At 35.5% G+C, this 27,153-nt stretch overlaps 1 protein-coding gene across 1 annotated transcript in view; it reads right to left on the reverse strand.

Moving 5' to 3' along the window:
* The window catches only part of LOC129279678 (26S proteasome non-ATPase regulatory subunit 1-like), a 29,537-nt gene extending 12,647 nt beyond the window's left edge, over nucleotides 1-16,890 (reverse strand). The window contains exons 1-6 of the mRNA XM_064110956.1: nucleotides 16,872-16,890; nucleotides 6,361-6,404; nucleotides 4,652-4,725; nucleotides 2,768-2,831; nucleotides 1,841-1,946; nucleotides 503-705 (exon numbers count right to left, since the gene is read on the reverse strand). Coding sequence (XP_063967026.1) covers nucleotides 503-705; nucleotides 1,841-1,946; nucleotides 2,768-2,831; nucleotides 4,652-4,725; nucleotides 6,361-6,404; nucleotides 16,872-16,890 — 510 coding nt within the window. The remainder of the gene's footprint in view (nucleotides 1-502; nucleotides 706-1,840; nucleotides 1,947-2,767; nucleotides 2,832-4,651; nucleotides 4,726-6,360; nucleotides 6,405-16,871) is intronic.
* Nucleotides 16,891-27,153: the final 10,263 nt, after the last annotated feature.

Raw genomic sequence — 27,153 nt, forward strand, 5'->3', positions numbered from 1 at the left:
TCATAATCATCTTCACCATCATCACCATCATCACCATCATCATCATCACCAACACCATCATCATCATCACCATCATCATCATCACCATCATCATCACCATAACCATCATCATCATCACCACCACCACCACCACCACCACCACCATCATCATCATCACAATCACCATCATCATAATCATCATCATCATCATCATCATCATCACCATCACAATCACCATCATCATCATCACCATCATCATCATCATCACCATCACCATCACCATCATCATCATCATCATCATCATCATCATCATCATCATCATCATCATCATCACCATCACCATCACCATCACCATCACCATCACCATCGTCATCGTCATCGTCATCACCACCATCACCATCACCATCACCATCACCATCACCATCACCACCACCATCATCATCATCATCATCATCATCATCATCATCATCATCATCACCATCATCATCATAACCACCATCACCAATCATCATCAGGTACTCACTGAACTGAGGATAGCCTTCTCAAAGATATCAATCCTCCTCGTCTCCAAAGCAATACCGATGGCTTGCTTGTAGAGACGCTGCTCGAAACAACGCTGGAACATCCTATTAACTATCTCCTCCAGACGTGAATCAATAGACTTCAGGTCATCAGGGTGGTCATGATTATGCACACGCAGCTTGGTGTAGAAGTCAATGCACTTGGCTGTGTGCGAAAAAAAAATCATTTTAGGTACCGTAACTGACACAAACTACTAACAATTACTTTATAATATAGATAGTGATGTCCCAAGGATATAAAACTAATATCGCTTCAAAAAGATCTAGCTAAAAAGTTTTTAAAGGGGGAGCGAAAAGACTGACACTGCTTGGCCTTTCATTGATTGTGTGTTATTAATAACTAGTCTTAAAAATATACATTTTGAGATAACCATCAATAATACAGAGAAAGAATTAGCCTATAATTTTATTCATACAGAGTATCTAAGATGTTTTTGAGAGCAAAGTACTTGTATTCTTACTTGGTAACATAATTAGTATGAGTCAGTGCAATTGACAGAATACTTCATGAGGTGAAAGATGAACGCCTCGTTGAATGGATCATTCATTTCATCTTTCACCAAATGATTCTGTTCATTGCATGAATAAAAAGAACATTCATTATTTGGTTTATATGACACCTAATATAGATTCTTTTTCATATGAAATATGAAATTTGTGAATTTCGAGGCAAAATATGCTCATGCAATGAGAGATCGGTCTGTTGATTATCGTGTACATACAACATGCGCGCTGCAAACACGAGTGGTGCCTGCAGTCTGGGTGCGCACGTGCAATGGACAAAATCGTATGGATCCAAAATTGCACGATGAATGGATCTAAAATTGCATGGTTGATGACGTCATTGTAAAATGGGCTGAATGATCGATATCGACCAACAGATCAAATGACAAGGATCTATCTAGGTGTCATATAATGTGGGATGAATGTAATGAATAGCCATATGTGAGTAGGTGAGGTGGTGCTATTATGTCTGTTTGTTCTTTTCTGCATTTATATTGTATCATAAAGTGTAAAAGGACTAAATATACTCTGGAGAAGTAGACTTTTTCAGGGTCAACTATCTCAACAAACGATCCAATGAGAATTTGCTGTATTTCTGTTGATAAACCTAATTTGCTGTACTTCTGTTACCATACTACCAACTGAATTAAAGATGGAAAGAGACGAGAGCAGGACTTATGAAAAGGTTGATTGCCCACATGACAAATATGAGACAAAATACACTCTAGACATCTTTTTTTTCCATTGTAAAATACCCTTCTTAATATTTCACTTACAGATGGTCGTCTCTTCATATTCTGCTGTTGCGTTTACATTAAACAGACTTCCCGCACCAAGAGCGTAAGTCAAGGATTCCTCAAAGGCACCAAGATGATAATAGACCTTGTAAAAAAAAATTCAACTAGTTAAAAAAGAATTATACATGGATATATCTCAGAAGAGATAAATGTTGATGGTAGTATTTTCTCACAAAGTAGTTTACTTTGTTATACTAAAGACAAATGTATTTAATATGACATGCAAATCTTACCTAATTAAAGTTTCATTAATGCAATAGTTGAATTGGAAAATCAATAAATTGAAAAATGAATAATTGAATAGAATATTACTACACTTTTTACTCTCAGTTTGATTCACTTCATTAATTATCCTCACACATGTTTACACTAACATTATCATAATTGGGTTCTGGAGTTGTAGCATGACCAAATCTGGCCTTATAATAAACATTGGTATTAAATATCCTAAATGCAAGTTAACATGCTGCCTACAGGAACCAGATGGCCCCTGCATATAGTCTATTTGATTTAAAGAACAAGCAGTGAATAGTTAACATAACTATTTTGTAAAAAGTACACACACACACAAGTTTAGTAAAGATATTTTCATTTTTTTTCACTTTTAAATTCTATTTCTTATTTCTTTCTTATTTATTAATTCATCCATCCATGCATCCATGCATTCATTCATTCACTTAATTATTTATTTATTTTACATTTACTTATTTATTCATTCATTTATCTATTTATTATTATTATTATTTCATTTTTTTTGGGGGGGACTCTAATATTATGCATATATATGCTTAATACTGAAAAATACTTTCAAAATATATTTTGAACATATCAACTGAATTGACAAAATCCAATATGATATTCATTGGAATTCCAATAAAACTTAGAGAACACGCTAAAATAAAATACCTTTGATGCAACGAGAGCAGCAAGACCCCTCTCTGGAAATGATTCATCTTCATACAGCATCTCACTAAGAAGCAACAACAGCAACAGAAAAAAATAAATATCACTGAAGGTGATCCCAACCCTATGCCATTACCATGGCAATAAAATATTGTTGAAACCTGTCTATTTAATAGAAAATTAACGTTGAAACTTTGAAAAGGTGACATCAGTTAAATAAGGAAAATGAATCACAAGAATGAATTATGAATCATAATCAAGAAAACTAATGGTACTATAACTGAGAATCAAACACTTTTAAAATACATGAAAGCAATGACTAAAAATAAACAAGGTAAATATACAAAATTGAGCTTTATAGTTTAATGTTCAACAAGTGGACAATGTATGGTAAAGCACTTTTGCGGTAGCATTCCGTCCGGCATTTATCTTCTGAGATTTTGTGACTATTTCGAAGCTGTCGCTGGGATAACCTTGTCGGTGGAAGCCCATCTCGAAAGTTTTTGTACAGTTGTAAGGGAACTTTAAACACAGTTCATCTCTACGATCCCTTAGAGTGACCAAGGTGCATAATGCCATAGCTTGTTCATATGATTGATATTCATTACCTAGTATCAAGCGTAGTGCTCTTTTTTGGATAGATTCAATTGCTGCAATTTGTCGTTGATTTAATGACGATTACGAAATTGATATGTTCAATTACAATTACTTTTCAATTAAATTACTTTTTTTTCAATTACAATTACCAATTACTTTTGTCAAATACAATCACAATTTCAATTACTTTCTAAGTTAGAAAAGTCATGATTGAAATCAATTTTTATTCTGTAGATCTACAGAGTACCACCTATTTCTACATAATAAAGTTACAGAGAAAATGACAAGATGAAGGTTTAGGCTTAAGAGCACGGATTCTGCCTATTATTCTCTTTGATGATGAAGCAGTTGACATGAAAAAGGTCATGAAATTAAATCATAAATTAAGTAAGTTTATTGTAAAGTAATTGAATGTTATTAAAGTAATTGACAGTAATTGAGGTCAATTGCATTTTTTAAAATTACAATTAATTTCTCTTTCAAAACTTCAATTTACAATTACAAAAAATACTCAAACAAATGTAATTAATTACGTAATTTATCAATTACCTTGTAATTGAGCCCAACCCTGGTTGGCGATCAGCATTACCATGGTAGTTACCATTAGATTGCAAATTTACAATACTTTTAGGTAACAGGACCCAGGAATGGTGTAAGAGGTATAAATAAGGTATCAATAAAAAGTTGAAGAATTGCTCTTTCATATCTTGGTAATTTTAAAATATTCAATAATTGCTGAATATTAGGCGTTGAAACTTGAATTACTTTTTTTTAATGCACTGTGTGAAAGGGTGGTTAAAACTATTCAACATGACAGCAGACACAATGGCCCGAATTCGCGAAGGTGTTTTGAAAACCATCGGTTGAACCCATGATTTAGTATGCTATTTATTCATGAGTCCACTGTTTTGAATTAAGAGTCAACTGTTCAAAACAGTGGACTCATGAATAAAATAGCGTGCTTAACCATGGCAACAGGCGTTAAGTTGGCGAACTGTGGCAAAAGCATGCATCAGCATTGGATATTTGTTTAATTTACACAGTGACTAAGCATAATCTATACAATAAATCTACATAAACCATTGGTTCAATTCAACCAGTGGTTTTCAAAACCACCTTTGTGAATTCAGGCCATTTTTTTTTTCTGGTTGTGTGTAATTGGTACCAAGTACAGACCTTATGCATTGAAGTCCTCGGACCACCCTCTTAGAGGCTGAAGCCACTGCCTTGCATGCACTTTTTTAATCGGTTGGTCTCGAGTATAAATATATTAAACTTGAAATCACTTACATTTTTTCAACTGTGTCCGCTATCTCTGCCCAGAAGTCATCGACAAGCTGATTCAGTCTTTCCAGAGCAAAGGACTAAAAAAACAGGAAGAAAATATGAATAGAAGGTAGCCCTGCCTTTAAAATAATCTGTTTGACATTTGAGAAATTTGACTTAGAAGAGATACATATATCTTATGTTTTGCATGATATGGCGCAAAAATTAGGCAAATATTCTACTTATGGACAGTTGACTTGGGAAGTTTATCAAAAAAATAATTGTTACCCACATGCTACTTAAATTCTTCAATCTGGTTGGTTGAGAGGATTTTCTTCAGTGACGCTCTCTAATCCTATAAAGATGTACAATGAATTTCATGATATTTTCGTCTCATTTGTCAATTAAAAATGGGCCTAATTTTTTTTATTCTATGACTTTTCATCCATTTTATATAGTATCTTTTATGCAATATATTTTAAAATGCAATCTTGGGTTTTATCAGAAAAAGAACACAAAGATGAAAAATAGGTAGTCTTTAGATTTTTATAGGTATTAGAGGTTAATATAAGTTTTCATAGTGTATATAATAAGTTGGAAGTTAAAAACTGGTTTATCAAATTCCAAACATATCAAGAGAGCTCAGAAAACAAATATTTTACAAAAATGGCAAATCTGCCAACCTTATACTGTTTAAAAACAGTCTTAAATTCTGTACAAAACTCTTTCAAGGCAAAAGGTGGTTTCAAATTACGTCATGAATCTGAAAACGGGATTTTCCAGAGCTGTCCTAAAATTTATTGAATTTCGAGATACAAGATTTTGTGAGCCCACTTGACAATCTGGGGCCCCATTTAATCAAAAGTTTTTTTTTATTATTCTAGATTTTATTGCTTCAAAATCAAATCACAATATACATGAATAATAGCAGCAATATAATAAATCATATAAATAAGTTTTTAAAAATGTGTTACAATTCAGCAAGAACATCTTGATACTTGTTTAATGAATTCCATTTATCAAAGTGAACTGAAAGTTTGCCTTGTTTTACTGCGATTGCTCGCTCTACTTTTTCTTAAAAAATAATGTCATTTTTAAAGTGTTTGAAGACTAGCATTTTCTCATTATATTTTTGTTTATAAATAAAGAATTTTGCATAAAATATAATGGTATTGATAAGGCTATTTTTTATTTTGACTCCAAAACAAATATCCAAAATTGAAAGAGGCAAAGAATGTTTAAAATGACTAACCATTTGTTCACTTCATTCTGAATGAATTCCAGGAATGAAGTGAACATTTCATCAAAAGTTGCTATGATAGAAACTCCTACTGGAATGTCAACTGTCATTGGAGGTGCAAATTACGAAGCAGAATATTCACTGTTGTCATGGTAGATGACATTCCATCAAGATTTCCTATCAATCAAGTGTTTATGAAATGGGGCCAAGGCCCCTGTCTTACAAAGAGTTACGACTGATCCGATCAACCTCAGCCACATGGAAATCCATCAATGTCATAATTTCTACTATATGGGAATTTTGCACAATATCCTTTGTAAATGAATACAAGAACACACTGTATTTTCAAGAAAACAATGAATGTACATTACACATCTGGAAAACATGCAGTTTAGATGTTGATGTTGGTGGCTTTCCATAGTTATGGTTGATCGGATCGATCACAACTTTTTGCAAGACTAGGCCCAACTATTTCAAATTTCAATGGTATTACCTGAAGCTGAATATCTGGTTCATCCAGAAGGGAAATCACGCCACCTGAAAGAAGTAAAAAGAAATATAAACTTCATTTTAGAAAATTTCTTATACTTACGTATAGTATAGGTAATTATAGTAGCTAAGCTAAGAGACGCATATAGGCCCGTTTTCTCAAAAGAGGTTTCAATTGTACCATGGTACAAAACCATGGACTGTGAACTTAGATATTTAAACATAATTACGCTTATTTCATCATGTACACAAAATTAAACCAATTAAATGCGCGCTCTCGGCAAAGTGCACTTAAAATGAAGCGCATTAATGAAATATATCTGTATAGTCCATGGTTTTGTACCATGGTACAATTGAAACTTCTTTTGAGAATACGGGCCATAGAGTCTGCCTCCCTCTATAAAGCATCTTGTAGCTTAGCTACTAACAAAGAAAGCAAGATGGCTACGTAAACATCGCCAACTTTTTTTCCATGTTTCTCAAGTTATATTTTTTATTTTTAAAATGAATATTTGTTTAAAAATGAAATCAATATTCTATAGATGTTGGAAATGCAAGCTCTCGCCCATTTTCCTGATTTAGGTCTAGATCTATTAAGGCGACCACACACCTTATGATTGGTCTGCGACCCGATTTCAGAATAAAATGTACCGGTAGTAGAATTTGATGCTAATATCGAGAGTTGGAATATCTTACTGTGTAATGTTCTAAATCATTGTACGAATACCTGTGTTCATATCTGTGACTGTGCTATCATCCTTCTTAGAATAATAGCGAATTTAATATCTAGTCATAATGACGTCATAGCAGTCGTACAATTGCCTTCGCTTTGGAACTAATTTGGCCTTTACTCTAAAAATAAAGGCTTGTAATGTTTCAAAAATGGTTTATTATATTAGTATTCTTTCAATTAATTTTAACCTCAAATAAATGATATGTTCCAATCACATTTTCAGAAAATGAGCAAAATGCGATTTGTTCCAAAATCGAATCGCGAATAGTCGTAAGGTGTGCGGTGGCCTTAACAGGTAAAGTAGAAATCTTGGGGAGGGGGCGAAAATTGCAATGTTGACCGCGGTATACACACATGAATGGGGCACAATCCCTGGCTCCATGGAGAGTAAGCATATGTGAGTGAATGATTTTTACTCTCTGGTAGACAGGAATGATCATCGTTTCTGGGGACTTCTTTAAAGGTCAAGTCCACCCCGACGGTAATACGTTAATGCGAGCCTGCATGTGTAATCATGTCGCCCAATTCTGGCCTATAGTGTTTTGTCGAGATTTAATTTTTTTTTAGGTCTAAATGACCTATCGTCTATAACGATGGCCAACATTTTTTTACTCTTGTTTTCTATTTTTTCTTTGTTCTTGTTTTTTTCAAATTATGCACATGGTGTCGTACAAGGTTTTTTTTTCATTATTGAAAACTGTATAGATAAAAATAGGTAAATAAACAAATTACAAAATAAATGAATACTCATGTATAAAATGAATATATTCGTTGATCAAAAATAATGAAACAATTAGCATATCATCTCTTAAAAGAAGTTATAGAAATACCATATTGACGCCTATAATCTGGAAAAATATAAAATATGAAGAAATCACCTTATCACCCACAGTACCCTCTCTCTCTTCTATAAGTTATGGTTTCAGGAACTCAGCCTTAGAAAGACCTTTGGCCTTTGCTGGCTTCCCCATATTCTCTTTTTTCTATCTCTTGTTATTCATAATTTCCATTTTGTGCATTTTGTCTACTGTGCATGTATTCTTCTTTCAATTGGAATTGTATGTTGTATGTTTTTAATGAGAATTTGAAATAAATAAATGAAATGAAAATTAAATGTAAATTTCTAATCAATATTTACAATACTTAAATATCCACTCATATATAATCATCCCACCAGTAGCGTACACACAGCAGGGTGGATGGGGGGGGGGGGGGCAGGTGGTGAGGGTTGGTTACAGGGGATCAACCCCCCTTAATTTTTTTAAAGACCCAAGCTCAATTCTAAAGGCATTCTGCCTTTTGTCTTAACCCTTAAAGGACTGGAGGGCCATGATGCCCCCCCTCGATGATTCAAGCGATATTTCCAAAATGCAAAAAGTTAGCGCCGCAAAATTTTATGACTTTTTTCTTTGAAGACTCGCGCAACTTTTGAGACCAAATTCGTGACATACGGGTATGGCATCGCGACGTCACGTGGCTTTTTACGAGACAATGTCATGCCGAAAATTGCTCATTTTTATACTTTGTGTACAAAGTCTATGGGAGATGAAATTCATAACAGGGTGATTATTTTTCGTCCTAATCGGTTTGCTTAATTAATTTAGGGTTGTATTTAGATGTTAATTGGTCTGTAATGATTTCCATTGAAAAAACAATGAAAAACAAAAGATGTAAACCTTTAATTTAGATTATAAAGATGAGATCTGCAAAAAAAGAATAAAATTTGAAGTGAAATTGGGTGTTAAATATGCAAATAATGTTATTCATTAACAAATTTGCATTTTTTTTTTATAATAAATATTATTTTCAGGATTTATTTTTATACTATCTTGTAGTTTATTTGGCAAGGAATGTGCATGCCAAATTTCGGCGCGATTGCGCAAACGGCGGCCGAGATGGCCCCCCCAGTCCTCAATAGATCTCAAATAGCTCAGTCCTTTAAGGGTTAAACGTTTTTGCTTTAATAGGAATTGAAAATAATCATGACACTAAATCAACTTATCTTATACTTGTACAACTTACTACTACTACTACGTCCACTGGTGTAATGACGTAGAAAATCAGATTTTTGTGATAAATTTTGCCTCATATGCCTTTATCACACCTTTTACCCTTTATTTTATAACAAGTGCGTAACCAGATGGGGTGGTCTCCCCCACCCAGACGTCCCCAAAAAGAAGGAAAAAAAGAGGAGAAAAGGGAAAAAATAGAAGGTACATGTAGCTTTGTGGGTTTTTATTCGCATAGGCCTAAACAAAAAACTTTTTCTAAAAGAGTGAAAACCTAAAGTTCCTAAACAGAACATTTTCTTTTCTCTCTAAATTCATATATAAAAGTTGCTTCCGCGCTTTGCAAGGGAAATAATATTGTTTTTCTCCTTTGCTTCCCTTATCCTTTTTATACTACCTCATTTTCCACTCTTGGTTAAATGTGTTTCATGGCAGCAAGTTAACAAAAAAATACATATTCAGGAACAGAATTAGTAAAAAGATTAGGTCAAAGTATATGAAGTCATATTTTTTAAATAATTAATTACATAACATTCCCAATACTTAGCTCATGCAGGGTGGGTAAACTATGCCGTCACTCCCCTCATATCGGCTGCTTATTCCGCTTCTCACCTGGTCAATCAAAATTTATTTAGGGGTCACGGCCGGACGTTACCTCATTTAAAAAGAGGTAGTCGGTAGTCATAAAATTTGTGCCAACAGGCAACACCAACAGCCAAGGTTATGCACAAGAAGTTATATTTTCTCCCGGTATAACCGTTTTGGGGGAACGTTTAATGTGGCTAAATTGTTTGGGTAAGAGTTCCATATGCACCCCCCACTAAAATTGAAAATAAAAACATGGAGAAGGTTCAGAATAATATATCTAGCCCTAATATCGAACATATATGATGGGGAAGTGGAAATACATACCAAAATATGGCTTTATTCCGTCAAATTTCGAGCGAGATCTTGTGCGTGTAATTGCCCATGTAGACATCGGTTTATTTAGTCAGTAAAGGGTCTGCGAGTCAAGACTAGTCGAGCTATCGGGTGATAATCGTAAAAATACCCTTTCCGGTATCAGCGCTTCTCGCTAACATAGCGGGAAAGGTCTTGACTGCAGATCAAACGAGGTGAGTTCGAGTCCCAACTAAGCCTAACTAAGTCTAAGGAGTAATGAGTAACTCAGTAAGGTAAGCAACACTGCCAACGGCAACAGTAAAAAAATGATAGAAAAATCGGAGTACCTTTAGAATCCAATGTCATGAATCGATTACAAAAGAGCAATTACCTACTAATTGCTGCTGCCGGTGTGGTGCGATATCAGTTTTGTCGCCCTCTACGTTCGTGAGTGAATTAAGAGTCCCCGGCGACAAGCAGGAATCGGATCGGGAGATGGATAAAGGATGGGGGGAGGGGGCAGATGGGGGAGGGGGGATGGCCCCGTAGAGGGAGTACACGACTTGTCCAATGTCATGAATGTGGTGGATGTAGTAGGAGAGAGTGAAGTAATGGCAGGTGAAATAATAATCAGAGGACTTAAAAAGGGATGATATATATGAAGGGATCAAAGAGGGGGCGCGTGATCGAGGACACGTGCAATGGTATATAATTATGTTGATGATGTTGTTTAAGGAATGATATACGTTGATATCTATATATGGATACAGAATACTTGGATACTATTATATTAAAACATGTATGGATATGAATACATGGATACGTGGATACTTGGATACTATTGGATACTTGGATACTTGGATACGTGGATACGCGGATACGTGGATACTTGGATACTATTGGATACTTGGATACTTGGATACGTGGATACGTGGATACGTGGATACTTGGATACTGTTGGATACTTGGATACTTGGATACGTGGATACGCGGATACGTGGATACGTGGATACTTGGATACTATTGGATACTTGGATACTTGGATACTTGGATACGTGGATACGTGGATACGCGGATACTATTGGATACTTGGATACTTGGATACGTGGATACGTGGATACGCGGATACGTGGATACGTGGATACTTGGATACTATTGGAGACTTGGATACTTGGATACTTGGATACGTGGATACGTGGATACGCGGATACGTGGATACGTGGATACTTGGATACTATTGGATACTCGGATACTTGGATACGTGGATACGCGGATACGTGGATACGTGGATACTTTGATACTATTGGATACTTTGATACTTGGATACTTGGATACGTGGATACGTGGATACGCGGATACGTGGATACGTGGATACTTGGATACTATTGGAGACTTGGATACTTGGATACGTGGATACGTGGATACGCGGATACGTGGATACTTGGATACTATTGCAATGGAGACTTGGATACTTGGATACGTGGATACGGGGATCTTAGATATCTTTGGTTACATGGATACTTGGATACGCGGCTACGGGCACATGCCTACATGAAAACTTAGATACATAGATACTTGGATAAGAACATCAAGGAGTTTTTGATACTCCGGAACATGGAAAACACATGAAGAAGTGCCTGATACTAAGTGTACTTTTAGAACGAAGCATCACAGACCCTAATTACCTTATTTTCAGATAATTGTCATCGTCACTTTTAATCTGTATTTTTCTTGAGAGAAAAGATAGAAAAGGCTACTTTCATCAGTGAATCGTTAAAAATTGGCTGCTCTCTTTATAATTATAACGAGACATATATCAATTCCCTAAGATCATATGATTACAATTTGACCAACTAATCTTAATCCTTTTTAGGATTGATTTTATTTAATTAAGTTGATTTCAGTAAACAAAATATAAATAAACTATTTGGATTATTATAGATTTTTCAGTCAACATAAAAGAAGGCTAATATAATAACATGTACGAATATGCAGCTTAAAGGTCAAGTCTACCCAAAAAGTTATTGATTTGAAACAATAGAGAAATAAGAAACAAGCCAATTTCATCAAAAAACGTATGTAAAATAAGAAAGTTATGACATTTGGAAGTTTTTCGCTTATATTTCGCAAAACAATTACAATCATGTACAACTCAGTGATAAGTAATAAGACACGAGCAACAGAGAACAACAAAATAGTTAAGTAAGGGGATAATAAGAACGATATACGTTTTGGTTATATTAAAATGACCAATCAATTTCAAAACATTGGTTACAATTCGACAATTAATTTCACTCACTCCTGTTGGTAATTGCAACGAGACACATCATAGGGCCAATATCACAATCCTTTTTTTTAAACAAATTAATTTCATTCCTATGTCTTGTTATGTGAATGTCTCGTTCTGATTATAAATTATCTCATATATGACTCGTTCTATTTATAATTATTGGCATATAATTTACTTCTTTTCAAAAATTATAGAAAGAGTGAACTTGATGAAGAGAAATAGAAGAGGAATTACAGAAGGGGGAAAATAGGATAAAAGGAGAAGACGGAGGAGGAGAAAGAAGAAAAATAGGAATATGAAGTAAGGGAGTGCAATACAAAGTTTTGTGAATGATATATTGCATTATTGGCATATAATTTACTTCTTTTCAAAAATTATCTTCCTACTTATACATCCAGAAGACTATCAAGAGAGCATGGAGAACTGCAATTGTAACAGAACATCGGCATGCAATGACGCCTATGATATAATATCTCGTTTTAAGCATAAATTGGATTAAACTTTAATTGGTGGGTTGTAATGTGAATGTCTCGTTCTGATTATAAATACGGATAAGTATTAGTCCTATATGATTCGTTCTATATCTTAATTTTTATCAAAAATGATTTTTTTTTTTAAATAAATATTTTATGAATTTAGACCTAGTTAAAAATTGAATAAGTTGACCGGTTTATGAAAAGACATGACTTTCTTAGCGTTTTTTGAAATTAATAAACTGGTAATTAGATACTGTCTTGCTCGAATGCAGTATATATACTGAAAATTTATCAAAATCGAATATAAAATAAGAAAGTTATGACATTTAAAGATACGCTTATTTTCAACAATTGGAAATTTTGAAATATGACGTGCTTGCACAACACATGTAATTCGATTTAATTATGTTAAAAAATGTCACTTCAGAATTCCTTCAGTTCATTGATAAAGAACCACCTGTGAATGCCTTTGAGACTATAGGGATACCGTGTAAGATTAATACCCCAAATTCTTGAAAGGAGGGATTAAGATTTAATAGTGATTACGTAATCTATTGAAGTTAATGACCGGCATGAACGTGAGACCGGCATGAGACGAGGAAAGAAAGATGAAATAAAAAAAGAGAAAAAAATGTGAAAAAGGAATATAAGAAAAAACAGAAATTCAAGTTTATATTCCTTATGCATTTTAAGCACTTTGTTTGATCGTGAATGATATTTTATTAATAAGAAATAATAATAAATGATAGCATGTTTATAAATATCGCTTTTCTCAGAACGGCTCAAAACGATTTACAGCATATTATTGTCCCATGATTCATTTCAATCCCGCATGAAAAGTGCACAATTTCCACATCTTGGGAAGCATTCCTTGCATTCATCGCAGCCTCGAAATGGCGCTTGCAAATTCAAGCATACAATAACTTTCGCATCCAACCGGGTACCCATTTAGCACCTGGGTCGAGAGTGGCAAGGTGTGCCGGCAATACGTCTTACCAAAGGACGGTATATAGACCGCGGTGAGAATCGAACACACGACTCTCCGTTTACAAGGCGGGAGTCAGAACCACTATACGCCACGACTCTTAAAAAAAAGGCCTTCCTGAAAAAGTCGTGCACAGAACATGTTTCTCATTATAAACATAAAATATGAGCGCGAACTTCTTTCAAACATCAAGGACGAAAAGACCTAAGTATTTTTCGTAAAAATGAATAGCGTGCACAATCTTCTTAATTAAAGTATTAAAAGCATGAAGAGCGAAATGAACCAATAATTTTAACAAATTGACCTAGCTGAAACACTGATATCTTCCCGTCTGTAAATTTCTTCACTCTTTTTCTTCTTTTCCACTCTTCTGTGCATTTATTCCATTTTTCCTTTTTACGCAGCCAATAGGGCGTAGAGATCGCATTCGGCCTCCTGGAATTGCCCATTTACATTTTCTTTTTTAGTCTATATTTTAATTGGTACAAGAGGAGGCAAAGGCGATTAGACACTGGATTCACAAGTTCGTCCAAAAATTAAAACTGATATTTCTAATCTTACACATTCACAATCTTGGCCAATTATTTTCTGTTCATTATCGCGATTTTTTTTCCTACTTGATTCTATTTCACCTCATTTCATTCATCTCCTTTGTTTATCCAGGGGCCGCGGAACGGTTTTCAAAGTGGGGGCGGGGGCTGAAGCCCCCCAGCCCCCCCCCCCGGTTCCGCGGCCCCTGTAATTCCTATTTCTTTTGTGCTGTTTGTATATATCTTTAATACTGGGAGGGATAAGCCAGCAGCAGGGAGAGGAGGGCAGTATTAGCACGACATTCCCCCTTTGTTTTTCTTTTCCACCATATCATTTTTTAAGTTTCCCTTTCCATTTTACTTATATTTCTTCTGTTTGTACTTTTTTTAAAGGGGTAAGCAAGACCACCTCGCCCCTTGGTCTGCATGTGCCTGTCGAATGCTATTTGCATCCTAACTTCCCGTTTTCTTCCTCTTTTGTAATATATGTATTAATTTGTGGAAAAAAACTATTAGAAAGTAATGTTATAAAGGGAGCCTCGACTTTGCTATTAACATATGCAGTCTTTTTAAAGTTACCTTAGATCCGAGATAATTTATTGTCATGTATAAAATGCACAAAATCTGCTTTCAAAAAGTGAATACTATTACACCGACAAACACAATTGTTTTTAGCCTACATATTTCAACAATCAAATAATGTGAGCGCAAAGCGCGAGCTGAATATTTCTTACATTCCCAGCTATATACAGGGCATTCTAAGCACCTTTTAAAATCACGAACAGGATAGGGGTATGACTATACACTTGATGTGATCGCGAAGCGCGAGCCGAAACGAAATTCGACATCTCACGTTTTGTAAATCATGAAAAGGATGGATAAGTGGATAAATGGATAACATTCCTACATTAAGTTTTATCATCCCCGCGAATTCGACCCTAAACACGTAATTTTCCTAGCGAAATAGATACCCTTTTTTCATTATTTTTGTGTTTTTGACACCCTTATCACGTTACGTACATAACGTGCTCTATCGTGAAAAAGACATCCTTTTTACGTGTTTTTGGTATCCACTCGTCAATGTAAGTGCCCCCCCCCCCCCCGCGGGGTTCAAACAAGGACAGAAAATGAGCTATGCCTATATTATACGAATCGCTTCATATTTATCCTCCTAAACATTCAGAATCCATGTCATATTCATCATAATCTCTAGATTTATAGAGAAAAAAACAGCAAAAATATTGCTCTACAATTCTAAAAAGAAGGGTATATACATGTATATATTATTTTAATTATACGAACCAAAAGTCCAGTTTTCTGTCTTATAATTTACTGTGAAAATCACAAGAATTTGATTTAAAAAAAAATAGGTAGGCCTGTACAATTTTTCTTTTAATTAAAAAAGAAACAAAAATAGAATGGACAAGAAAGGAAGAATATAAAAGAGAAAAGAAAAATATATTTTAAAAATACCATGTATCCAGTTATCAGTACGGTAGTAGTATCCACGTATCCGCGTATCCACGTATCCTCGTATCCATGTATCCAGTTATCAGTACGGTAGTAGTATCCACGTATCCGCGTATCCACGTATCTTCGTATCCATGTATCCATTTATCAGTACGGTAGTAGTATCCACGTATCCCAGTTTCCACGTATCCTCGTATCCATGTGTATCCACGTATCTTAGTATCCATGTATCCGCTTTTAATTTTATCTCAAAAACGTAATTTCTAAAAAAGTTAACAAGTACCGGTACGTCGTATCCGTTGTTTTCTCGTTTTAAAATCTAGATTTTTGTAATCGATTCATGACATTGGATTCTAAAGGTAAGCCGAAAAATCTGACTGAAGTAAACGAACCGGAACTTAAGTCTCACTCTCAGGTGCTCACTCTCAACAATCTTTTGTTATTTTTGGTGGGGGGTGCATATGGAACTCTTTCCATTGTTTGAAATCAAATTTGATCTTACCAAGGGAGGCATTTAATTATGACTCAAACTCAAAGATAGACAGCTGGCAGCCGTCTGTTTCGAGGAGTTTTTTAACTTTTTTTTTTTTTTTTTAAATGTCTCCTCGTACACAGACGGCTCGCTAGCGTGCAGCCACCATTAGGGGACTTGCAATGCAAAATCCCCCCGTCGGGGCTCTTCAATTTTTGTCTTTAATGAATAAAAATTTTGAAAATTAACGCGACCAAAATGCAAATTAATATTCCCTCTTGGCATTAATTGCCAAAAAACGGAGAAAAATCAAGTTAAAAGGAACAAAAACAGTGACTTACCTCGGCTGTCGCGCAAATTCACTTCCCCGTTTTATCAGATCTTAAGTACATAAACATATGGCCATTGAGTCCCCTGTACAGATCGCGCTAGATCTTCGGTCTCTGTATTTGGTGAGTGAAGCCAACGGAGTTCAGCTGAACAACCAACATAACAGAGACCGAAGCTTTTGGTCTAACTCAAAGAATGCCCTTTTGTTTTCAGAATCTCGACTACAAACACAGAAATGAACATATGGGACAGGTCAATGAAAGCCCACAAGTCCGTCTTTTTGAACCCATTAAACATCCTTTAAACTAAATACTATGTACAGGATCAATACTACTTACCTGCTGATGTTATCTTCATATTGATGTTAACAAAACTGGCAACCTAGCTAAGAGTTTATCCCGATATATCGATAATAGACAGTCGTAGTCCAGAGTTTGATTTCCGAAAAATTACTTTGTCACCGTATGCAATATAATAATTGGGGCACAGAGGGCGCTTTCTCTTTTGTTTTCCTTCTCTTTAGATAATACCGAGGTTGTTTTACCTGACTGCTAAGAAAGCACGAATGCCTGTGAGCAAGCAACCAGTGGACCAACGGCTTAAGGTCCTCTCCGAGGGACCTGGTAATGAGGATAAATGCCTTACCAAAGGGCACTAGCGCACCAGATCTCTCTCTCTCTTTATATCCCCCATCCCTTCTCTCCCTAAATCTAGCCTAGATCTTTTCTCTTAGCCTTCTCTCTCTCTCTTTCTATCTCTCCCCTTTCAACCCCCCCCCCCATGGCTCCTACCCCCAGCTGTCTGATTGTCCTGTTTGGGCCTGCTTCTTAGTAGTTATTAATCTTAAATTAAAAAATAATAATAATAAAAATGATACCTCGTGCTTCACGTTCACAATTGTTTCTTGGATAAATATCTTGTTCTGAATTTTAAAAAAGTACTTAAACTATACCTTTTTTTTTCGATCAGAATATAGCAAAAACAAATCAGCTAGTTTCGAGCGAGCAGTTTAGTGCATCGTGTCAGTACTTAAATGGATGGTCCGGGCTGAAAGTATTTATATTTAGATGGAGTCAAATTTACTGAGCAAAATGCTGAAAATTTCATCAAAATCGGATAACAAAGTTGTTGAATTTTAAAGTTTATCAATATTTTGTGAAAACAATTATATGCACATCATCATGAATATTCATTAGGTTGGCTGATGTCATATCCCCACTTTCCTTTTCATGTTATTGCATGAAATCATAATTTATTCATACATGTGTAAATGATGTGTCACCATTATGAAATAAGTTGCGGCCACAATAAATAATTAATGCACTTATCAGTTGTCAATCCAATTGTTTTAGTTCTTAATTGGTAGAAACATTTAGAATAAACCTATTTTCCTTTAATAAAATATGACATCATCAGCCCACGTAATGAATATTCATGAAGCATACCTAGAACTGTTTCACCGGAATAACGAAAATCTCTAAAATTCAATTACTTTTTTGTTATCCGATTTTGATCAAATTTTCAGCATTTTGCTCTGTGAATCTTACTCTATTTATTGAGATATAAATATCTCCAGCCTAACTAGACTATCCCTTTAAAAATTACAAAAAGTGCTTAGAACATCTATTTTTTAGGTCTGAATTGCTCCTAAAAGATACAGATTACGCTTCGTGCTTGCATCATTTCTATAGTTACAAAAATGTCTTCTTTATGGTCCTTATTTCTTTCATATATTTTTTTGTATCATCTGTTTATTGATTTGTACTCATTTGTTTTGTTTTGGAATAAATTGAACAAACATTTTGAAACTATAAAACCAAAGGGACATTATCTAAGTAAACAAAGGTATATTAAGGGCAATTAATTAGAGGTTAAATTTGACAAATTTCATTATAAAAAAAAAGTAGCAAAAGGGGCAGATCATGTTTTGAAAGGGATTTTCTTGCATAAAAAAGGCACTTTTTTCAGTGCTTCAAAAAGTGGGGGCACTATGCCCCCAGGATCGCAGCCCCTGGTAGAAAAAACCCTACATATATATGACAGATTTCGATGACATTTTTAGCAGATTGCTCTGTGAATTTTACTCTATTTTATTAAGATATATAAATATTTTCAGACCAGAGTACCACTCTATTGTTATGTAGTATGTATTTAACTTCCTGTTATCCTTTCAGTCATTCACCTTCACTTGTTTACAAACTCCCCCAATGTCATCTAAGAATCCCCAAACCCCCAATACCATTTAACTCCTAAACCTTGACCATAAAAAGACCAACCCTCAGTGACGTCAGCTAACTTCATGGAAGAAGTATGACTCACACTCCCAGCCCCAGTCACTTGCACGGAGCATCACCACACCCCTTATACCAGAGAAAGTTTGATAGACAGTTACCTATAGACCAATCAGATCAAGTTTAGATCACTCCTACCTTAAATTGTTACACCCCTAAAACTAATGATATAAAAAAGACTTCTTGATTATTAGAGAAGAGAACGATAGAATACTAGACCAACACTCATCCATATAGAGACTGACTGACTTCAAGACTTAGACGTCCATCCGGTATTAATTTAACTTCACTTCGAATCTCAATCTGAGACTTCTAAATTATTTTATATTCATCGTCTCCTGATATACTCTGAATCTTCATGTACTTCGAACTGTAGCTGAATATTGATGATTAAATACTTTGTGATTTGAACTGTAACTTTCTCCAGTTTCTTCATTACGCTTCCCTTCAATAATCACCGATCCCATCCCTACACGACACTATCCCCACTGAATTGCCACGTACACTCAACCTACGTGAGGTAAATGGGCATCCAAGTTATTTCTTGAAATAACTTAGAATGGAATCTGTGTTAAGGCCTTGGTATTTATAGATCAGTACCAATACTATTTTTTGACTGTTCTACAATATTCCACCCCGGGATTCTTATCATTATTTTAAGCATGTGTACTCATCTGACCTATTGAGGCATGTAACACACAGCAGAAAGAGAAATTGGAAAATCAATGTAACATAATTCAAGCTGTTTTTTTTTATTACATTGCCATTGCAAACATAATTATGAAAAATACTCTTACAATTTAAATCTAATTCTTTTTTGTCCTTTTTCTTTCAGAACAATCAAGAAAATCTGCTCCGACGTGTTTTGTTTGCCAACACTTTTGAGATTTGAAAATTGATTTTTTTTTAAATTAATCTATCTCACAATATAGTGCATAATTGTGAATTCATCACGCACACAAAATTAATCTTGTCATATAAGTATCAATAAATTGTTTCAATTATTTCTTCCATGCGATTCAAATACGACCTTTTCATGTTATATGTGAATGGTGGACAAAAACCACAATTAGTTTATTTTAAATTGGTCTAATGCTAATTTGTCCAATTACAAACTCATCTACTATCATTTGGTCTACCATCAGTTCATCCACTATCCACATGGTCTAATAATTGCCATTTCATCTAATAACCATTTAGTCCATATAACATTTGGTCTAATTGGACCAAGTGTTTATTGGGCGAAACGAATGAAAAGAAAATAGACCAACTGGTTATGAGACGAAACTGGCGATTAGACAAAGTGATTATTGGACCAAATGGTTGTTAGACGAAATGTCAATGGACAGGATGGTATTAGACTAAATGAAGGTAGACCTTGTGATGAGTGGATGTGTTGGCAATAGACAAATTAGGGATTTACCCAATCATCATCTGGATTGAGATTTAAAGTTCCATTTCCTCTGCGTATGTTTGCTCCTGTTGCGTATGAGTGGAACAATGACCTACATAATGAAAATCAGGGGAACGCTTTATGAAAGTTGTCAGCTATCTGCTCTGAAAAAAAATTGACTTTCTCCGACAGTTACCATAGTTAACAGAGGCCAGTGCCTCTCAGCCAATTAAAACCAAGAACTTCACTGAAATTGTCAGCACGGACAGTTTAGTCAGTGCTGACAACTTTCACCCCTGAATATCTCTATCGCTACAATACGCCAACTCTTGATCCCATAATTCTGACTATACAGATAACCCTCAAACAATAACCCCCTACCCCCTCTCATGCAAGCTTAATTCACTAACAAACTATCAGGAATTTCTTGCTTTCATCTCCCATCTCCTGTCAGCTTTCCTCTTCATCTGCTTTATGATTCACCTTTCACAAATAAAGACGCAAGACATAGTTTATAAGGGGCATAATAATAATAATATATATTAATAATCAAATATATAGCCCCTATATAAGAAATAATTGCAATATAATATAATAAAATAATATACAATATGATAGGGCAAATAATATAAATAACATAATATAGTGTAATAACAGATAAAGATGGCTCTTCGTTACATTGTTGCCACTCCTGTCTGATTGCTTGTGTATAGACAAGTCATGGAGTGATTATATCTCCAAGCAAAAGATGACGCAGGAACGCCCGGTATGAGTCGCAATCAGCCCCTATCACTTGCCAGTAAACTGACAAATGACAGGGGCTGAAAAGTTTCTCAAACCAGGTGCCTCCCATGTTCCCTGCGTCATCAATTGCTTAGGGATAAATCACACCATGACTGCTCTACACACAGGCAATCAGACAGGAGTGGTAACAATATCACAAAATCATCTTTTTGCCCCCTTAAAAAAGATAATAAACTGCAATAACAATGCCAAACAAAATAATATATGAAGATAATGGCAAAATAACAATACTTGAGTAAAGGATTGAATATGAATTGTTAGCACTTCTGTCTGATTGCTTGTGTATAGACAAGTCATGGAGTGATTATATCTCCAAGCAAAAGAAGACGCAGGAACGCCTGGTCTGAGTCGCAATCAGCCCCTGTCACTTGCCAGTAAACTAACAAATGACAGGGTCTGAAAGTTTCCCAAACCAGGCGCCTCCCATGTTCCCTGCGTCATCCATTGCTTAGGGATAAACCACACCATGACTGCTCTACACACAGGCAATCAGACAGGAGTGGTAACAATATCACAAAATCATCCTTTACTCATCACAAAAAATGATATATACCTCAATCACAATGCCATGACAATGGCAATATAACAGCACTTGTAATTAACAAAATAAATTTGCAATTACAATAACAGGAGTAAAAAGGAATTGTTAGCACTTCTGTCTGATTGCTTGTGTATAGACAAGTCATGGAGTGATTATATCTCCAAGCAAAAGAAGACGCAGGAACGCCCGGTCTGAGTCGCAATCAGCCCCTGTCACTTGCCAGTAAACTAACAAATGACAGGGTCTGAAAGTTTCCCAAACCAGGCGCCTCCCATGTTCCCTGCGTCATCCATTGCTTAGGGATAAATCACACCATGACTGCTCTACACACAGGCAATCAGACAGGGGTGGTAACAATATCACAAAGTCATCCTTTACACATTAGAAAAAATGATATATACGTCAATCACAATGCCATGACAATGGCAATATAACAGCACTTGTAATTAACAAAATAAATTTGCAATTACAATAACAGGAGTAAAAAGGAATTGCTAGCACTTCTGTCTGATTGCTTGTGTATAGACAAGTCATGGAGTGATTATATCTCCAAGCAAAAGAAGACGCAGGAACGCCCGGTCTGAGTCGCAATCAGCCCCTGTCACTTGCCAGTAAACTAACAAATGACAGGGTCTGAAAGTTTCCCAAACCAGGCGCCTCCCATGTTCCCTGCGTCATCCATTGCTTAGGGATAAATCACACCATGACTGCTCTACACACAGGCAATCAGACAGGAGTGGAACAATATCACAAAGTCATCCTTTACACATTAGAAAAAATGATATATACGTCAATCACAATGCCATGACAATGGCAATATAACAGCACTTGTAATTAACAAAATAAATTTGCAATTACAATAACAGGAGTAAAAAGGAATTGTAAGCACTTCTGTCTGATTGCTTGTGTATAGACAAGTCATGGAGTGATTATATCTCCAAGCAAAAGAAGACGCAGGAACGCCCGGTCTGAGTCGCAATCAGCCCCTGTCACTTGCCAGTAAACTAACAAATGACAGGGTCTGAAAGTTTCCCAAACCAGGCGCCTCCCATGTTCCCTGCGTCATCCATTGCTTAGGGATAAATCACACCATGACTGCTCTACACACAGGCAATCAGACAGGAGTGGTAACAATATCACAAAGTCATCCTTTACACATTAGAAAAAATGATATATACGTCAATCACAATGCCATGACAATGGCAATATAACAGCACTTGTAATTAACAAAATAAATTTGCAATTACAATAACAGGAGTAAAAAGGAATTGTAAGCACTTCTGTCTGATTGCTTGTGTATAGACAAGTCATGGAGTGATTATATTTCCAAGCAAAAGAAGACGCAGGAACGCCCGGTCTGAGTCGCAATCAGCCCCTGTCACTTGCCAGTAAACTAACAAATGACAGGGTCTGAAAGTTTCCCAAACCAGGCGCCTCCCATGTTCCCTGCGTCATCCATTGCTTAGGGATAAATCACACCATGACTGCTCTACACACAGGCAATCAGACAGGGGTGGTAACAATATCACAAAGTCATCCTTTACACATTAGAAAAAATGATATATACGTCAATCACAATGCCATGACAATGGCAATATAACAGCACTTGTAATTAACAAAATAAATTTGCAATTACAATAACAGGAGTAAAAAGGAATTGTAAGCACTTCTGTCTGATTGCTTGTGTATAGACAAGTCATGGAGTGATTATATCTCCAAGCAAAAGAAGACGCAGGAACGCCCGGTCTGAGTCGCAATCAGCCCCTGTCACTTGCCAGTAAACTAACAAATGACAGGGTCTGAAAGTTTCCCAAACCAGGCGCCTCCCATGTTCCCTGCGTCATCCATTGCTTAGGGATAAATCACACCATGACTGCTCTACACACAGGCAATCAGACAGGAGTGGAACAATATCACAAAGTCATCCTTTACACATTAGAAAAAAATGATATATACCTCAATCACAATGCCAAACAAATCAATACATCATGATAATGGCAATATAACATAATTAACATACTACCCATGTGAGCAACTGTTTCTGGAGTGAGGGACGGTTTCTGGAGTGATTGATTGATTTCATTCGTCAAGAATATCACAGGTAAATGAAATTGAAGAATACCTTGACAGGATAGCCCATGAAAGCCGAAAGGCTCATTTCCAATGGGGTCCTATTGTTAGTATAAAAGAAACATACAATTGAACCTCTCGTCGACTGATTGCCAGATTTATATAGCGCTTTCAGCAGCGCTGCAGTGTTGGAATGAAAAAAATCCTGCCATGCAGATACTCATTCACCTAACCTGGGTGAAGTGCAGCACAGTGTGCTTGCTAAAAGAAAACACGCCATGGCTAGGATTCTAACCCAGGACCCTCTGGTTGAAAGACGAGAGTCAGAACCACTACACTATCATGGGAAAATTTATTGATAACAATAACGGGATGATCCACTATTCCTGCATCAATCAATTGCTTGGAGATAAATCACACCATGACTGGTCTGCTTATACAGGCAATCAGAAAGGAGTGGTAAACAATACCACAAAACCATCTACTTATTGCAAAAATAATGCAAATAATATCTGTGAAATAATGCCACATATAAATGCAAAAACAACAATGCCACTATATGCCACTATAAACAATGCCACTATTCTTGTGTCTCTCAATTAATATTTATTAACACAAACATATATAACTAAACAGTCGCTTGGTGTGAACTCGGGCACTCCCCTATCATGGCCTCAAAGGGCAGGAGTGCAAGCTTGTGTCGTAGTAGTCCGAAGACTAAGAAAGAACCCAGAGAATATCAAGCACCTCTAATTCATACTTTATTCCTGCGTCTATCAATTAATCGTAATGAACTAGCAAATCAAATGAATATATCCCAGTTATTGACAGTAAATAAAATAATATACCATGATAATGGCAAATGACCAAAATGCCAATACAAATAGACATGGCACTTATATAATTTGTTTGCTAATTATTTCGGTGTTTATTATGATACTGACTTCAATATTGTTGAACATAGTTATTGATATTGTCATCATTGATAATTTTGTTTAATACTATTGTTATCATTATTACAATATTTTGTAATTAGGGCGACTGTTTTCATTGTTATTATTGTTTTGAGTAGAGGATTGAATTTGAATTGTTACCACTTCTGTCTGATTGCTTGTGTATAGACAAGTCATGGAGTGATTATATCTCCAAGCAAAAGATGACGCAGGAACGCTTGGTCTGAGTCGCAATCAGCCCCTGTCACTTGCCAGTAAACTGACAAATGACAGAGGCTAAAAAGTTTCCCAAACCTGGCGTCTCCCATGTTCCCTGCGTCATCCATTGCTTAGGGATAAATCACACCATGACTGCTCTACACACAGGCAATCAGACAGGGGTGGTAACAATATCACAAAAAATCCTCTACTCAAAACAATAACAATAAAAACAGTCACCATAAATACAAAATATTGTCAATAATGATAACAATAGTAATAACCCCGGGGGGAGATGAGGATATCAATAACAAAGTTCAAAATTGAAGTCAGTATGATAATACTCATTTGTTAAAACGGGTGTGTTCGACTCGCCGTACGGCTGCCGTAGGGGAAATGTGACTTAGTATAAGTGATAAAAGTTTCATCCTACAAGGTTAAAGATTAAAGGTAATGCACAGTGTCTATTGCCACCAATTTGGTGGCAAATAGAAGAGGAAATTTAGAATATTGTATGTATCTCTCAATAGGTAATAGCATGGCTATACCAATAAATCTGGCAGTGACATGATTGCCAGTTACTAGATTAATCAAGTGCTAAATACCCTTTAACTCTTGACAAGTGTATTGGTATCATATTTTTGTCCTCAATAATTGGTCAAGTAAGAGGAGTATATATAATTTGCTATACACATGTTACAATAAATCTGATACAGTATGCAATTCTTTACAACTGTACCGATATCATATCTTAATCAAGATGAATATGTATAATATATTTTGGCATAATAAGCCTGAAAATATACATCTTGATTATGTGAGAGATAAATGCATACAATATATCCATCATACATAAGGTTTTACATAGAAACCATAAATGGATTCAAGAATTTCCCTCTTAACAAATACATGTAAGGTTATGCATTATTGCAAGTTATTGATTGTAGGCTAGCATAATAACTAATAAGCCCGCAAATAGAATATTCATATCTCCATTGTGTGAGAGGTGGTTCCCCTACCTATATTAAAACTGTTTGAAAAACAGTGTATAACCCCGTAGGGTTGAGCCTCAAAGATGTCAAATTACTCTCTGTTCATGGACAAAATATGTCCATATTTGATCATCATATGATTACAATGACACTGTGCATTACCTTATCTCTTCTAAGGTTGGTGAGACAGAAAAATTTTCTCATGGACCCTGCCATGGTTCTCGTAGGATCCATTCATCATCTACTAGAGGGTTGCATCTGTTATTTCACTATTAACCTACATTCATATCATTCTGTCTGCACATTGTGGGTAGGGAATATAGATGGGGGAGGGGGTACTCAACTCGTCAGACACCTTGTCAAAAATCAAAGCTGCTTCTTTCCCGCAGGAAACCAACACATGGCTTTTTATTGCCAATTCACACATTTCATCACAGACAAATATCATGCTGTGAAAGACACCACGTTCATAGGAGGAATCCTGCTAAAGACACAATGCAGACTTTTGAAAATTTGCCTTTTAAGTGTGCCACTTGAGAAAAAATATTTGTAAGTGTGTAAAAACACCTTAATAGCAATTCCTTGCATAACTGACCTTCATGGGCCTCCATAGACCTTCATGAACGTCAATGGCACAATCTTTTCAGAATAAAATGTGAGTACCCCCTCCCCCCACTACACCATTTGGAAAGTGTTGAAAACGGTAATTAGAGAAATTGATAATATAATAAAATTTTGGTTTAACCCTCTTTTTTAGGGGTTATTTCTGACCTTGGAGATATAGAGGCCCCTCCCACCCCACTGCAGTTAGGGACTTCATTTGTGACCAACCACCCAAAACCACCAATAAGTTGCATATATCATATATATCATTTTAAGCTCAGGATGTGCTTGTTCAAACTCAATAGAAATTTGAAAATTAATAAAATTAGAAATTAAAAACTAAAAATTAAAAACTAAAAACTAAAAATTAAAAACTAAAAACTAAAAATTAAAAACTAAGAATTAAAATTTAAAATTTCATATAAAAACATGTTAAAATAATTTTTCTTTAAATTTTTTTGGCCTGTTTAACTTTTTTATTACATTGCTTTTTCAATGAACTTCGAGGAGACTCTTTTACAATCATACACAGCATAAAATAAATCCATTTAAACCAATGAAAGTAAAAGTAATTACACATTTTTTACCTTCATTTGAAAAACCCAATTAGCATTGACAAAATGATGTGTTTTGATCAATTTTGGGGGTTGACATGCATGGCATTGCAATGAGGGGTGACACATTAAAATAAATTTTGTGTTGCACATCTATAACTCAAGACCAGTGAGTGCTAAATTTCATGAGCAATGGTCAAAACCTAATTAAAGCCCAATGT

The sequence above is a fragment of the Lytechinus pictus genome, chromosome 16, assembly GCF_037042905.1.
Source record: "Lytechinus pictus isolate F3 Inbred chromosome 16, Lp3.0, whole genome shotgun sequence".
Classification (NCBI taxonomy): Eukaryota; Metazoa; Echinodermata; class Echinoidea; order Temnopleuroida; family Toxopneustidae; genus Lytechinus; species Lytechinus pictus.